Raw genomic sequence first — 14,408 nt, 5'->3', positions numbered from 1 at the left:
ACAAAGTTACCAAGGGTCATAGACAGGGACGTAAACCTGATGAGACCGGGGTCAAAGCAGGAGATAGCACAACAGTACCAAATGATTAGACATAACGGATAATCAGGATGTAGCAGGAGTCAGAAACCAGAGAAACAGATACACAGTACAGCATGAAAAGGCATACTCACAATGGGGGACAGAACCGGGTCAGAACCATAGAAGCAAGCTAGAAGACAGTCACAAGGCACAGGTACACAGGAGTCACCACACTTAAACAAGGGCAAAAGTATAACTGACGGGGATTGGAGCTTCCCAGGGCTATAAGAAGCTCTCCCCGAACCAAAGAGAGGTCACAATAATGAACCCCAGGTGTGCAGATCAAAGCCTGCACTGGGCTCAAGACATTAACCCCTGTGATGCAGGTCAAAAACCTGCACTGGGATAATGACATAATTTCTATAATTAATCTGGGTCAACAGTAACTCCATATTCTCATATGTTTCTTTCATGTGTACGGCATGTCCAATAGGTATAGAAAGATAGATATTTCTGTTGTGTAGTAAAACAGCCTAAAGACTTAAAACTGATGAGTCAATGAAGAGTCGTCATTCCTTCGGGTCACGTTCGCATCCAAGAGCACCAAACAACCCCAAGTCATCGTTGCAAAAGGTTAAACTGTCGACATGGTTGAAAAAATTGATTAAGGTCTTCTTGACAACTGGAAAAACAGAAACTCTTGTTCCTGGAAATAAGAGATTCTGTTCTTGTAGCTTTGATCCCAATAATCCTGCCTGCCTCTTTGACATTTTCAAATCTCTGCCCAAGTCACTCAGATCAGTTTGACTGAACAGATGTGGATTAGATGTAGAAGGCTCAAAGTCTGGGTCTGCAGCAGTTTCATTTTCCACTGACATTGTTAGTTCATCTTCGTCATCCTCCATTGTCCAAACTTTGGGCGGCTTTGGAACACGAAGACTTTTATCGTGTAGCATTGGTCTTATGGCTGAAGGAAGATTAGGATATTCTATTGATTTCTTGTTCTTTACTGAATAGCCTGTTACATTTGTAAGGCAGAAGTAGCAATCTGTTACATGATCTCTCTGCTCTCTCCATATCATTGGGACAGCGAACGGCATTGAAGATCGAGATCCATTCAGCCATGCTCTAAGTATGTCAGTATTTTCTTTTGATTCCTTCCTTGCCCAGGAGATGTGGTAGGCTCCGTACACGGTCAGCCGAATGATTCACATACTGTATATACATTATTATGAATGTTTTGTCATTTATTTGCATTTTGCAAACTCAGTGAGTGTGTACATAACCTGACATGATCTTCTGCTCCCGTGCGCCTTTTTCTCTTTTGCTCCTACAGCTTGATCATGCATTATATATTTTTTCATCATTCATGTGTTTCATTTTCAATAAAGATTTATTTAGATCTTTATAGTTTTTGCATTTTTATCTTCTTATCCCTCAATAATATATTTTGAGGTTGTGTTTATCATTTATAAAAATAGTTGTTTTTGCTATAAATATTTTTCTGTGCTAATATAAGTGTACATAGAAAGCCTGGTGATAGCGGGGTTTTCAGTGGTGTGGGCGGGGGCAGCTTTCTCAGCTCTGCTATAATCTATTTCTTAGAACTCTGATGGTTTCACAGGTGCTGCACCCAGGAAACTAAATGATAAATCACTAGAATCAGGGTCTCTTTTCCAACATTGGGTATGTGCACACATTGTGGATTGGACTCAGGAATTTCCTAAGTGGATTCTGCATCTCTTGGCAGAAAATGTACATAGAAATCCACGCTATCTTTGTGGATTATGTGTGTTTTTTGTGTGGATTTAGTGTGTATTTGTTGCGGATTGGCATGCCATTTTACCCCTGTGGATTTCATTAATTCATTGCATGTATTACGCATGTGGATACGCAAAAGAATTGACATGCTGCAGAAAATAAACAGCGACGGATTCCATGCAGAATTTTCCACAGCATGTGCAGAGCATTTTTTTTTCTCATTGAATAATATTGATTACTCTCACACTTGCGGATCTGCAACGATTCCACGTGGAAAATCCGCTACGGATCCGCAACAAATCCGCAGCGTGTGCACATACCTTCCTGCTGCTCCCAGATGAGGTAGCAAAAATTTGGTGAAAGAGTCCCTTTAAGCTTTAAATTCCCTGATCTTGCTCACAATAGAAAAGACAAGAGAATTGTCTCAGCATGCCAGAAATGATATTTTATTTGGAGCTTCACGTTGGCTAAGTGATTAGCACTGTAGCCTTGCAGCACTGAGGTCTTTGGATCAAATCCCACCACGGACAACGTTTGCAGGGAGTTTATATGTTCTCATGTTTGTGTGTGTTTTTTCAGGGTACTTCATTATCCTCTCATTCCCCAAAGAAATACTAACACTCTGCAGTTAATAGCGCTATATCAGTACGTGACATAAATTTATTTATCATCAAGCACAAGTGCCTAGGCATCCTTTAACAATTGAAAATACTATTAAGAATGTTGCTATTTATTGAGTAGTCAAGAATTTTCCAGAATATGAACAAGAGGAAAATTGATGAGAGGACCCACCAAAAGTTGGTTTGAAATGAGGTAAGGTAACCACATGCAGCATCCAAAAAACATCAAGTGGAGCTGGAGAAATCTGAACTCATTGTTTCAAAATGTACCATTCACAACACACTTAATAAAACAATTCTATTGATAAAGGCCTAGGAGAACCCCACTTCTTAAAGAAAGGAACAAATATGTACATAGGTCTATGTACAGTAAATATGTGCATGTACAGTTATCCTTCTATAGCTATAAAACTGTCATACAATTTAAACCATATAGTGAACATCGTAAAAACAAACACACTGTTTTTCATCATTCCACCACTCAAAAAGTGGAATAAGATGTGATCAAAAAGTCATGTAAAGAAAAATACTATTACTGAAAACTTCATTTCAAAAGCAAAACCTGATTTGTCTCTTGTTCATTCTGTCTCACAAATATCGACCTCTTTCATAATTTTTCTCAGACATAAAAATCATAGACAGTTGTTCTTCAGTGTTTTGGATCTGAGTATCTTCAGTGTTGTGTCAGTTTGTCAGCTTTTTCAATCAGTGTTTATTAGTGACTTTCAAGAAATAAATTACACAGCTTCTCCTATAAATTGCAATGTTAATCACAAACGGCACTGACTACGTCTGCTGATCTTAATTTTCACCAAATCATAGACTGGTAAGAGTAATTCTGATCTTTGATTAGTGCCAAAAACAGAAATGTCTCTGTGATTTTATTTTGCAGACACATATGATCTGCAAAAATGACAGACATTTGAACAGCGTCATAGATTATAACCTGTGAAACATATGGAGAAACCACGTAGGTGAAAAACAGTTGTCTGAATGAGGTCTAAGGCTGTGTTGACAGTCATGGCTAAAAGTGTTGGCACCCTTGAAAGAGTTAAAGAAAATAAAATATTTCTCACAAAAAATTATTGCATTTACGCATGTTTTGCTATACAAATGTTTATTTCCTTTGTGTGTATTGGAGCAACACAAAAAAAAACAGAAAAAAACACAAATGGGATATCAATAGCGATGGGTGTACCCGAACAATAAAGTTCAGGGTCTATACCGAAAACCTGGTGTCCATGCACATACTCGGAAAACTGACTTCTCCAGGAAGCCCATGTTACTGTTTGGATCGGCACCCTAAACATCAGCTGTTTCACACAATGTCATCTGTGTGACAGAATGAAAAACACTGGCGGCTCTGATCATTGGAAAGTTAGTTACCACTGGTCAGAGAGCTGCGGTTCCCACACTGTCAGATGACAGCATATGAGCCAGGAGCTGTGACTGACAGTAAAAAGGTTACTGCTGGTCACAGGCGTCAGCTGATGAGAGTAGTACTCTCATCAGCATATGCTTACTGTTGCTGATAGCAGCAAGAGCAGGCAAGGCAGATGAGAGTATTCATCAGCCAGTGCCAGTGCCATAAATAAATATAAAAAATTAGATGGGGTCTCATCTATTTTTGATAACTAGTGCAGGCAAAACGGCAGCTGTGTGCTGCAGCCACTGGTTGTCAGCGTTATCATGGCTGGTTATCAACAATAGAGGAGTTCCATGCCTTTCTATTTATTATAGAATTGTACAATGCTAGAGTTGGAAGGGACCTCAAGAGTCATCATTTCAAATTCCCTGCTCAATGCAGGATTCACTAAACCATCTAAGACAGATGGTTGTTCAACCTATTTCAAAGCTTCCGTAGAAGGAGAACTCGCCACCTCTCGTGTGGCCTTTTCCACTCATTGATCAGTCTCACTGTCAAAATTTTTTTTCGAATATCTAATCTGCATCTTTTCCCTTTCAGTTTCATTCCATTGTTTCCCATGTTTTCATGTGCAAATGAGAATAATGATCATGCCTTAATACTGTGACAGCCCTTCAGATATTTGTAGATAACTTTTAAGTCTCCTCTTGGCCTTGTTTTTTACAAGCTAAATATTCCCAGATTCTTTTAAATAATTTTAAAAATTTTCATGGGGTCCCTCAATTTTTGATAATCAATCAAGCTAAAGCAGACAGCTAGGGACTGGTATTCTGAGACTGAGAAGGGGACAAGGATATTGGCCCAACCCAGCTTAAAAGTAGCAACCCGTAGCCACCCCAGAAGTGAAGCATATATTAGATGCACTGATTATGGCACTTTGCCCAGCTATTCTCACTTCCTCTGGTACGGTAGCAAGTGGGGTAATAAGATTGTGATTGATATCAGCTGTTTTATGACTGCTGACCTCAAACCTAGGGGTTAGTTATGGAGAGGATTCTATTAGACACCCTCATTACTAACCCAATAGTTGGATTGTAACTTTTCACTTGCGTCAATAGTCTCCATGGGAGACTAGAAGCTGCGATCTTCTGATCGCCACTGCTGCACACAGGCGATGATCATATCGTCTGTGTGTGGCAGAAATGCTCACTTGCTATGAGCTTTAACTGCTGGGCTGAGCTCATAGCTATCCAGCAATGACCACCACAGGGGTCTGCTGCAGACCTCGGGTTGTCATGCCAACCCACAGGTGACCCGCAGTCATTTGTCATGTGTGCCGATGGGCAGGATTGGTGACTCACTTTCTGCGCAATCACATTACATTCCACTGTCAGATCTTGTTTTAATGTTTTATTTATTGAAATCTGCAAGTTACATCCGAAAGAAAGCAATCAACAGGGTAGCTTACAAAATTATTATATAACCTACAAATTCCACTTTTCGGGAGATAAACAGATAGTTTGAAATATCAATTCATGGCAAAAACTATTGATATATAGAGGTTTAAGGACACCAACAGCCTTAAAGGAACTTCCAGCAGCAGGATTATCTGGGTTCAAATCTGGGTTCTTCCCATCCACACGCCCCTGCTACATCACATATGCCATGATTTCAAACAAAGATGAAGAAGAACAAAAAAGAAGAAAAGAGAAAAGAAAAAAAAAACAGTATAGGGAGTAAAGGGACAGGAGGTCAAGTAATTAGAGGAAGAAGTTGGGATATAGGGGTGGAATATAAGGGAGATAAGGGGAGGGGGGGGGGAACACCAGGCAACAAGGATTTCGTCCACTCTGATAAAGCCAAGCAAGGAGGCCACCAAAGCCTTATCAACTTCTACTAATGGATCTGAATCGGGTCCATGGGTGCCATACTCTTTCAAAAGCTGAAAGTGAGCCATTCACCAAGGCAGCCAGTTTGGCTACTTGATATAGCATATCTACCTTCTCTTGCAATTGGGATATAGATGGAATGGTAGTTGACTTCCAGTTCATAGGTATCAAAAGTTTCGCTGCTGAAAGAATGTGTTGAGTCAACAGAGCAGTATTTTTATGTCCAGTCGGTGACAGAAAATTTAAAAGCACTATCTCCGGTGTCAAAGTAAGCTTTTTGCCCACAATTTCCCCGATATAATCCTCTACTAGTCGCCAGAACTGCAGCAGGGGTGGACAGGACCACCACATATGTAAGTATGTTCCCTCCGAATCACAGCATCTCCAGCATCTAGCAGAAGACCCCGTCCGCCAATAAGTGTTCTGCTGTGGTGTAATATACCATCTGGCGACTATTTTAAAGGAATTCTCTTGTGCTCTAACACATTGTGATGGGCCATGAGATGAATTATAAATGTGTGATATTTGATTTGGGGTAAACTTGAATCCCAAATCCTTTTCCCAATGTGTTATATAAGCTCTTTTGAGACAACAGTCAGTTATATTTAAAATCTGGTAAATAGACGACATTATCTTTTTGGGTTTATCCTTTGTTGCACAGAGAGTCTCAAATGCAGTCAGTGGGCGGGTAACGTCTGCTCCTAAAAGATACCGTGCCAAGGAGTCTCTTATAGAGCCGAATTGTATAAAGGTCAAGTTGGAAAGCCCTGGTTGCTTCTTCAGTTCCTGAAAGGAGGGGAGTGCCCCGTCCGCCAAGAGGTCATCAACCGCTACATTTGCCAGGGAACCGGGTTTGATTACATCATTGTCTCGGGAATAAGATGCATGTGGCATTATATCTGCCAACTTGAGTAAGGGGGACAAAGGGGGAACTAGAGTTTTCACCAATCCCTTCCATAATTTTAAGGTAGCTTTGGTGTGTATATTAGGTAGATTTTTGTTTATGTTTTTACAAGGATATGCCAAAAGGATGGATCTCAGGGGATAAGGTGCTAGGGCTTCCTCCACCTCAATCCACTGCTTATTGTTAGGAGACCGCAACAGGTCTACCACTCTGGTAAGCATTGTCGCTTGGTAGTACCTCATTATGTCTGGTGCACCCATCCCACCCCTTGATTTGTTTAATGTTAATGTCCTGTATGCTAATCGGGGCTTTTGCTTTTTCCAAACATATCTGCGGAATAATGTATTAATTTTAAAAAGATACGATTTGGGGATGGTTATAGGGAGCATTTGGAAAATATATATAAACTTGGGTAAGATTAGGCTCTTCAGTAAATTTTTCCTTCCCATCCACGACACATACGAGTCCCTCCATGATTTCATGATGGTTTCTACTGAGGCAATTAGGGGGGGAATATTCTGTTGAAAAAGGTCTCTATCCGATCTTCCTATCTTTACACCTAAATATTTGATATATTGTTTTGGCCAGGTGAATGGGTATGTACTTTTTAGTTTAGCTAAGGTATTCGGGGATATATGTATGTCTAGCGCTTCCGACTTAGACATATTTACTTTAAAATTGGAAATTTTGCTATATTGATCTATAAGAGCCATCAATGTTGGGAGTCCCAGCAAAGGATTAGTCATCAAGACTAAAAGATCGTCCGCAAATGCCGCTATTTTATAGTGTGTCTTATTGATGCGAATACCCTCTATTCCCTCATGTACTTGTATGGCCTTTAAGAGAGGTTCCATTGCTAGCACAAATAACAACGGGGATAGGGGACAGCCCTGTCTTGTTCCGTTCTTTATAGTAAATGCATCTGTTGTAAAATCGTTAATCCTAATATGTGCTGTGGGCTTATCGTACATTGCCATTACGGCTGCTATAAACGCTTCGGGTATCTCAAACTTGATCAGCACTTCCCGTAGGTATACCCAGTCCACCCTGTCAAAGGCCTTCTCTGCATCTGTTCCAAGAAGCATCAATGGTAGTTTACGATTTTTTGCGTATTGAAGAAGGTGCAATACTTTATGGACATTATCCCTTCCCTCCCTTCCACCCACAAACCCGGTCTGATTTAAGGAAATCAAATTTGGCAATGACTTGGCCATTCTTTTTGCCATCAGCCCTGCTAGGATTTTTAGGTCCACATTAAGGAGAGAGATTGGCCTATAGCTACTACATTGTTCAGGATCCTTCCCCTCTTTGTGTATTAGGGATATTCTGGCTGTAAGCATTTGGTTTGGCAATGGGTGGCCTTGTAAAACTGCGTTGCAAACGTTCAATAAATGTGGGAGTAGGAGGCCAGAGAAGGATTTATAGTAAAGTGCTGAGAATCCATCTGGACCGGGCGCTTTCCCCTTCGGGCACTTTGACAGGGCGGACTGCAACTCCCCCAGTGAAAAAGGTCTAGTAAGATATTGTTTTTGGGAATCAGACAAGACAGGCAGATCTAAAGTGCTTAGGAAGGACCTAGTGTCCATGCTTCTTTTAAGTGCGGAATCGGCGTTATCTTCCGGACGGAGATTATATAATTTCTTATAGTAGTCAAGGAATGCCCGCTCCATGTGCTCAGGAGCTTGCGAGCTGAACCCTTGTTCATTCTTAATTGAGTTAATCAGCGTACGTGACTGCCGCTTCCTTAGTTGCGATAACATTAATTTGGATGCTTTGTCTCCATGGACGTACATTCTGTTTTTCCATGTTGCATATAGCTTAGCAGATCTCGAGTTTAATATGTCTTTAAGTTGCTGTCTTTTTTGTTGCAGCTTCTCTAAGCTATGTTGATCTATTTTATGTTTATGTGTAAGCTCCAGCTGTGATATACTATCATAAAGATCCTGGATTTCTTTTTGTTGCAGTTTATTTAGAAAGGAAGTGATAGATATCAACTCCCCTCTGACAACTGACTTATGTGCTTCCCATAGTATCTGTGAGGAAATTTCTGGTGAAGCATTTTGCTCAAAATATTGGGAGAGCACTTTGTTTATACGTGTCTGTACCTCGGTACTTCCAAGTACTGACTCATTGAGCCGCCATACTCTATGTCGGGGAAAGGCTTTAGATAATGAGAATTTTAACAAAACCGAAGAGTGATCGGAATAAATATTCGGAATTATTTTCGCCTGTTGTATATTGGCAAGCATTTTACTGGATATAAAAATATAGTCTAAACGGTGGTAAGATTTATGAGGGTGGGAGTAGAAGGTGTAGTCTCGGTCAGAGGGGTTTAGATATCTCCATGTGTCAATCAATTGTAGAGATCCCAGTTGTGACTTTATTCTGTAAAGATCTTTAGGTGAGAGCGAACTTTTCTGTTTAGTCGTGTCTAGCAAAGGCTCTAATGCAACATTCAAGTCCCCACCCACTATCAATGCACCCTCTCTAAAGCCATCAATTTTTTTCAGTGTTGAGAGTACCCATCTCAATAGTTTTTTATTTGGTGCGTATAAACTGCACAATGTTACCAGGGCACCGTTTAGTAGACCTTTGACAAAGATGTAACGACCCTGAGGGTCCGCCATAGTTTCTCTTAGCTGGAAGGGCACTCCCCTTGCCACTGCTATTGACACTCCTCTGGAACCGGACTGGGTGGTTGTCGCATGAAACCATTTATCATAAATCGAGCTTTCAAAGGAGGGCAATTTATCCGGTTTGAAGTGCGTTTCCTGAATAAGCAATACTGCTGCCTGCTGTTTTTTGAATAGTTGTAATGTGTGGCGTCTAGTGTTTGGAGAGTTCAGCCCATGTGCGTTAAAAGAGATGAATGTGTGTACCTTATCCGAATCCATCATGTTTCTGTACACAGCAGCATCCTTGCAGCTCACGACGGGGACGAACCCTTGTGCCTATAGGTGTGGGGAGGGGGTCTAGGACAAGTAGACCAGACGAAAGAAAGAAAAGGGTAGAGAAAACAGAAAGGTAAAGAGGGGGAGAACACAATATTAACATTATCCATGTTATTAAGTTGCACAATATCATTGACCAATATGCCAACGTACCATAGTTACCTACTGACATTGTTTCATAGAATGCCAGCTTGAGGAAAATTCCAATCAGCCTATAAACTAAATATGAAATATGAAATGCTCCATTCTAGGAGAATGCCCAGTTTGGGCTGTAACTAAATCTAGGTTGAAACCTTACAACGAATTATTGGATAGATGTGGCAGCAGTGCTTACCCATATTTGGAAAAGCACGCCAACCCCATCAGATTTGCTTCAACCACATTCAATACCCCAACTGGGGTAGACACCAAGAAAAACTTAACTGCAAAATCTGGGTCTAACCCAAAGATCAAGTATTGTCTCTGGAGTCCTTAGGAAGCGAGGTCTTTGTCAGCTTCCTTTTCAGCCTTTGTGATTTTGGCGTCAGGGCTATCTGCCACGCCGGGTCATCTGGCAGCGGATGCAATAGGGTCGCCGAATGGAAGGACTCCAGATCCGGGTAGGCCTCCAGCTCAATCCCCAAGGACTCACATGCCTCTTTGATGTCTTGTGATGTTCTTGCTGAGATACCTTTTTCTCCATTTGTGATATGTACTCCAAACGGGAACAACCATCTAAAACGGACGCCTTTTTTTATCAATGCTTCAGTGAACGGTTTCAAGATCCTCCGCTTCCTGAGAGTGCTGGCCGATAAATCCTGGAAAAGTTTAATTTGTGAGCCTTCATACGAGATCTCCTGCGCCTCCCGCGCTCTGCGAAGAACTAAGTCTTTTGCTCGATAATCGAGGAAGCGACAGATCACATCTCGTGGAGTTTCCCCTTGAGAAGGCCTCGGACGCAATGCTCTGTGTACTCTCACCAGTTCAATTTCCTGCGGATCTGATTCATTAAGTAGTTCTTTGAATATCTCTTGTGTTGCTTTCCATAACGCCTCAACGGCCACCGTTTCAGAAAGGCCTTTAACTCTTATGTTGTTACGACGTTCTCTGTTCTCATGATCTTCTAGCACCGTGTGAATTGTATGTAGTTGGATTTCATGGACTTTTAAAGAGTCTAGTACAGCGTTCGAACTTTGCGTCATGGCAACTTGCGAATTTTCCAATGTCTCAAGTCTGTGGCCTTGAAGTTTTAGGTCGTGTTTTATCTCTGCAAGTTCTTGTCCTATTGGCTCAAGAGCTTTAGACAATATACGTTTGATGAACGAACGAGTGACTAAGGCCTCTCTCGCTGTGCTGCCCGTGTCAGAGTCACTCTCCGGTTCAGAATCTGAATCTCCTAATGAGGTCAAATCACGAAGCTTGGATGGTTTAAGAGAATCTGACGGAACCGTTTGTTTTGTAAGAAAGTCATCCATGTCTGTTTGCGTAGTGGACTTTGTAGGTTTGGGCATGCTTTTTTGCGTTTTTACGCTGGATCTCCCCATTTTTGCAGTTATCTAAAGCAGAGAAGAATAGAGCAGTTTGAAGATTAGAGTTCCTCTCGCTGGCTATGAATTTAGCTAATGTTCCATTTTATGCCCAATCTTATAAGTGGTAAACAATGGAAAGAGATGTCGTTCTGGCTCTGGTCACTAGATGGCAGTCTATAACCACTTTCTGCTGGTTTTCCAGAGAATCCTCTCTTATATTCGTACAGCTAGGTATAACATGGGTCAATTAGAAAGCAAATAAGGGGGGGATGAAAGATGTAGGGACAGCACTGGTGGGGGGGGGAGCGCTTAATACAGATCTAAGGCTCCTTATATTACTCCCTTCTCTCCTCGCACCCCTCGGGTCAGACAGTCTCAGGCCCCCACTTGATTAATTGATTATCTCCTTTATTGCTACGGAGTTAGGGAGAATGACCATGCTCTCCTGGTCCTCTGTCCCCTGAATCAGACCCCTCTGCTTAAGACACTCCATCACCTTGCTTCTGTTATTTCAATGTTACCTCAGCTCCAGGAGACGCTTGAATTCCTCAGATCTCTCTCACTGACTGCAGAGAGGGGAGGAGGCTGAAGCGTGCCGCTGCACGTCTATTCTAGGTCCCGGGCCGCGTGTCTTCTGCAAGCCCGACGGGACTATTTTCAATGCTGCGGCGTGATACACACTCTCTGTAGCCGTCCCCCAGCTATGAGAATAGTAGCGATTTTATGTGTCCTGGTCAGGGGGTTTCGCAATGGTACCTTATTTGCAGGGGAGGGTTAGCTCCGGGGTCTCTCTTATCTGACAGCCTTGGGTCAGGGGTGAAGTCCTCTCCCACTGTCAGATCTTGACAGCAGCATTTATCGGATTAACATCTGTGGGCGGATTGCGATTCCACCTGTGCTGGTTACGGGCTCATGTCAGATGTTCAAAACAGCTGACATTTGCAGGGAAAGATGTAGGCTCAGTGCTGGATGGGAGCGTGGTGTGGAGGCGTGTTAAACACTTCTGGTAGAGATTGACAGTGAGATTTATCAGGTTACAGCAGCTGGCGGAGTGTTGCTTCACCAGTAGCAACACATGGTGGCAAATTAAATCAGCCATCATTTTGGCATATGAATCTGTATCAAAGTCAGGAAGCTGGCATATGATGTACCAGAACGTCATACGGTATCCCGTTAGGGGGTAATAATAATATTGTAAACCTATTGATCCCTATATGATTTAAATATGAGAATTTCACTAGAAAATGTTGATAACAAGTGCATTGCATATGCAAGAATATTCAAGGAAACAAGTATATGCAAGGAGATCTTCTTGCCCTTATACTTAAATCTATCTGTTCTTTCTGACTACATTTGATTATTTAATTTGTATTGTCAATATTTGTAAAAAAAAATATTGAAATTGCAACACATTTTCCTATCAATATTAGAGTCTCATTTACCGGTAAAGACAAAGTACATTTTCCAAAAGACATTCTGACTTTTTTACAGTCAGAGGTTGCCAGAGTTCTTTGAACTGACAATGAATTCGAAAAGAAGCACAAATTTCAGAGCTTATCCTTCTAACTAAAACCGTCCAATACCTTAATTAATGTTACTGCCCTTTTCTGAACTCTTTCCAGTTGTGCAATGTTTTTTTGTGAACTGGTGCCCAAAACTGTAACAGATACTCGAAGCTCGGTCTTAGAAAGGATTTACAAACAGGCAAAATTATACATTCCTCCAGTGAATTTTTATTCCTACACATAAAAAGATTACAAAATGAAATACAGATATTGACTTTAGTCTGACCTCTCTGCACTAGAAAGATAGAAAATACAAATTGCACGGGAATGAAGCAGACAGATGTGACCAGCATGGCTATAATTCAGATCAGATCAGAACGGTGGCTATGGATTTGTTTTATCTTAGTAGCAAAATAGTATAATCCTAACATAATAATACATTTTCCCCAAAAATGTCCCATGCAATAAGAAACTAATTAAGCCAACAACATAATGACTACTTCTGCCTACAATACACTGAAATTCAAACATCCTATAGTATTCATAGTGATCTTGTATTTAACAAAACAATGTACAAACTGAGAAATCGCACAAAATTTAGGATAACATCATTATCAGTGACCCCTTCATTGTATAAGTGGAGCTGTGTAGAGGAGCTGACTGCCACATATATCTCAGCGAAGTGGTGAACCTAGATTTAATATTTTGGTGGACTTCAGTAGTCTTTTCAACATTCATCAAGACTGTTGATGTTCTGCTAGTCTTGATGAGGTTGCATATTGGAGTCAATTGCTCCTGATTCATTCAAATTCACATGCATCTTCATTAATCTGGAGATCTGATTAGTGACAAGTGCTTCCATTCACCTCCCCACCTCGTATTCCAGCCGCGGATTACCATGAATTAGATGAGCTGTGTCGTCATGCCCTCGTTTAGCTCCGTTCCTCCCAGCTTCGCCCATTTTGGTGGTGTTGGGCAAAACTACCATGAAAAAAAACCTCACAACATTTTTGATCAACAAAAGAAATAAAAAAAAGAAATAGCCTTACCAACACCGGATCAGATTACCAATTCATTAGCAAAATGAAGTAGACACCCATGATACTGGTGGGGGCACTAAAGGTGTAAAATACTGATGGAGTAACCACTCACATACCTATCAGTTCATGGAAGAGGTGGTTGCCTTGAATTAAAAATATACACAAATGAGACGCCAGTTAAACAGGTATGTGTGATGCACAGGGTCTGGCTTGTAGACTATTGGTGACACCCATGTAGGGTCGGTGGGCCGGGCGAGCTGGGGGGGTGGTCCCTCTTCTTACCGCGCAGAGACGAAAATAACAGAGACACGATGGAGGCAGATTCTGGGTGCAACAGGTCCAAGTTTATTGTTCACCGTCCGACTGACGGCCCTCGCAGCACACCGCAATATCTCTCTCTCTCTAACTGCCCTCCGTGTCCAGGGCCGCTTCCTACACCGTGCGTTACACTTGGGACGTATTTATACGTACCGCCCCTTTTCACGCTGTGACAATCCTGTCAGCTCAGTCACTGTGGCCGCCTTAGGCCCGTACACCATCAGCACTTTACTGGCCAGTTTCGTCGTTACACATCCGGTGTCCTTCACCCAGAGCCTCGTCTCTACTGCGGTTCTTTCCTGTCAGGACCACCCCCTGACGTTCTCTCTCCTCAGTCCCCCGGTTTGGTTTTCCTCAGAGTGCCCAGACTGTCGCAGTCCTCCTGTCACTTGAGCTCCCCCTGGGGACTGGAACTTTCTGGAACCCTCCCTCAGTATTTATAGCCAACCCGGTTCCTTGAAACTGTCACTGTAACCACGCCCCCCATGACCATCGGTTTCTAAAGCCCTAAGCTGTTGTCAAGTCCTT

At 41.8% G+C, this 14,408-nt stretch overlaps 1 protein-coding gene across 1 annotated transcript; it reads right to left on the bottom strand.

The window, feature by feature from the left end:
• Nucleotides 1-5,169: 5,169 nt before the first annotated feature.
• LOC141095226 (uncharacterized) lies at nucleotides 5,170-11,837 on the bottom strand. Its single transcript, XM_073581115.1, has 2 exons — nucleotides 11,539-11,837; nucleotides 5,170-11,044 (listed from the first exon to the last, which is right to left on the bottom strand). The coding sequence occupies exon 2, from the start codon at nucleotides 11,030-11,032 to the stop codon at nucleotides 9,959-9,961; it is 1,074 nt and encodes a 357-aa protein (XP_073437216.1). The 5' UTR covers nucleotides 11,033-11,044; nucleotides 11,539-11,837; the 3' UTR covers nucleotides 5,170-9,958.
• Nucleotides 11,838-14,408: the final 2,571 nt, after the last annotated feature.

This window comes from Dendrobates tinctorius, unplaced genomic scaffold, assembly GCF_039654945.1.
Source record: "Dendrobates tinctorius isolate UK_male_01 unplaced genomic scaffold, ASM3965494v1 ptg000069l, whole genome shotgun sequence".
NCBI lineage: Eukaryota > Metazoa > Chordata > Amphibia > Anura > Dendrobatidae > Dendrobates > Dendrobates tinctorius.
This window is presented reverse-complemented; position numbering and strand designations above follow the sequence as displayed.

Bases quoted from the DNA above. Each gene is read 5' to 3' on its own strand.
- LOC141095226 (XM_073581115.1), bottom strand. From the start codon at position 11,032: ATGGGGAGATCCAGCGTAAAAACGCAAAAAAGCATGCCCAAACCTACA.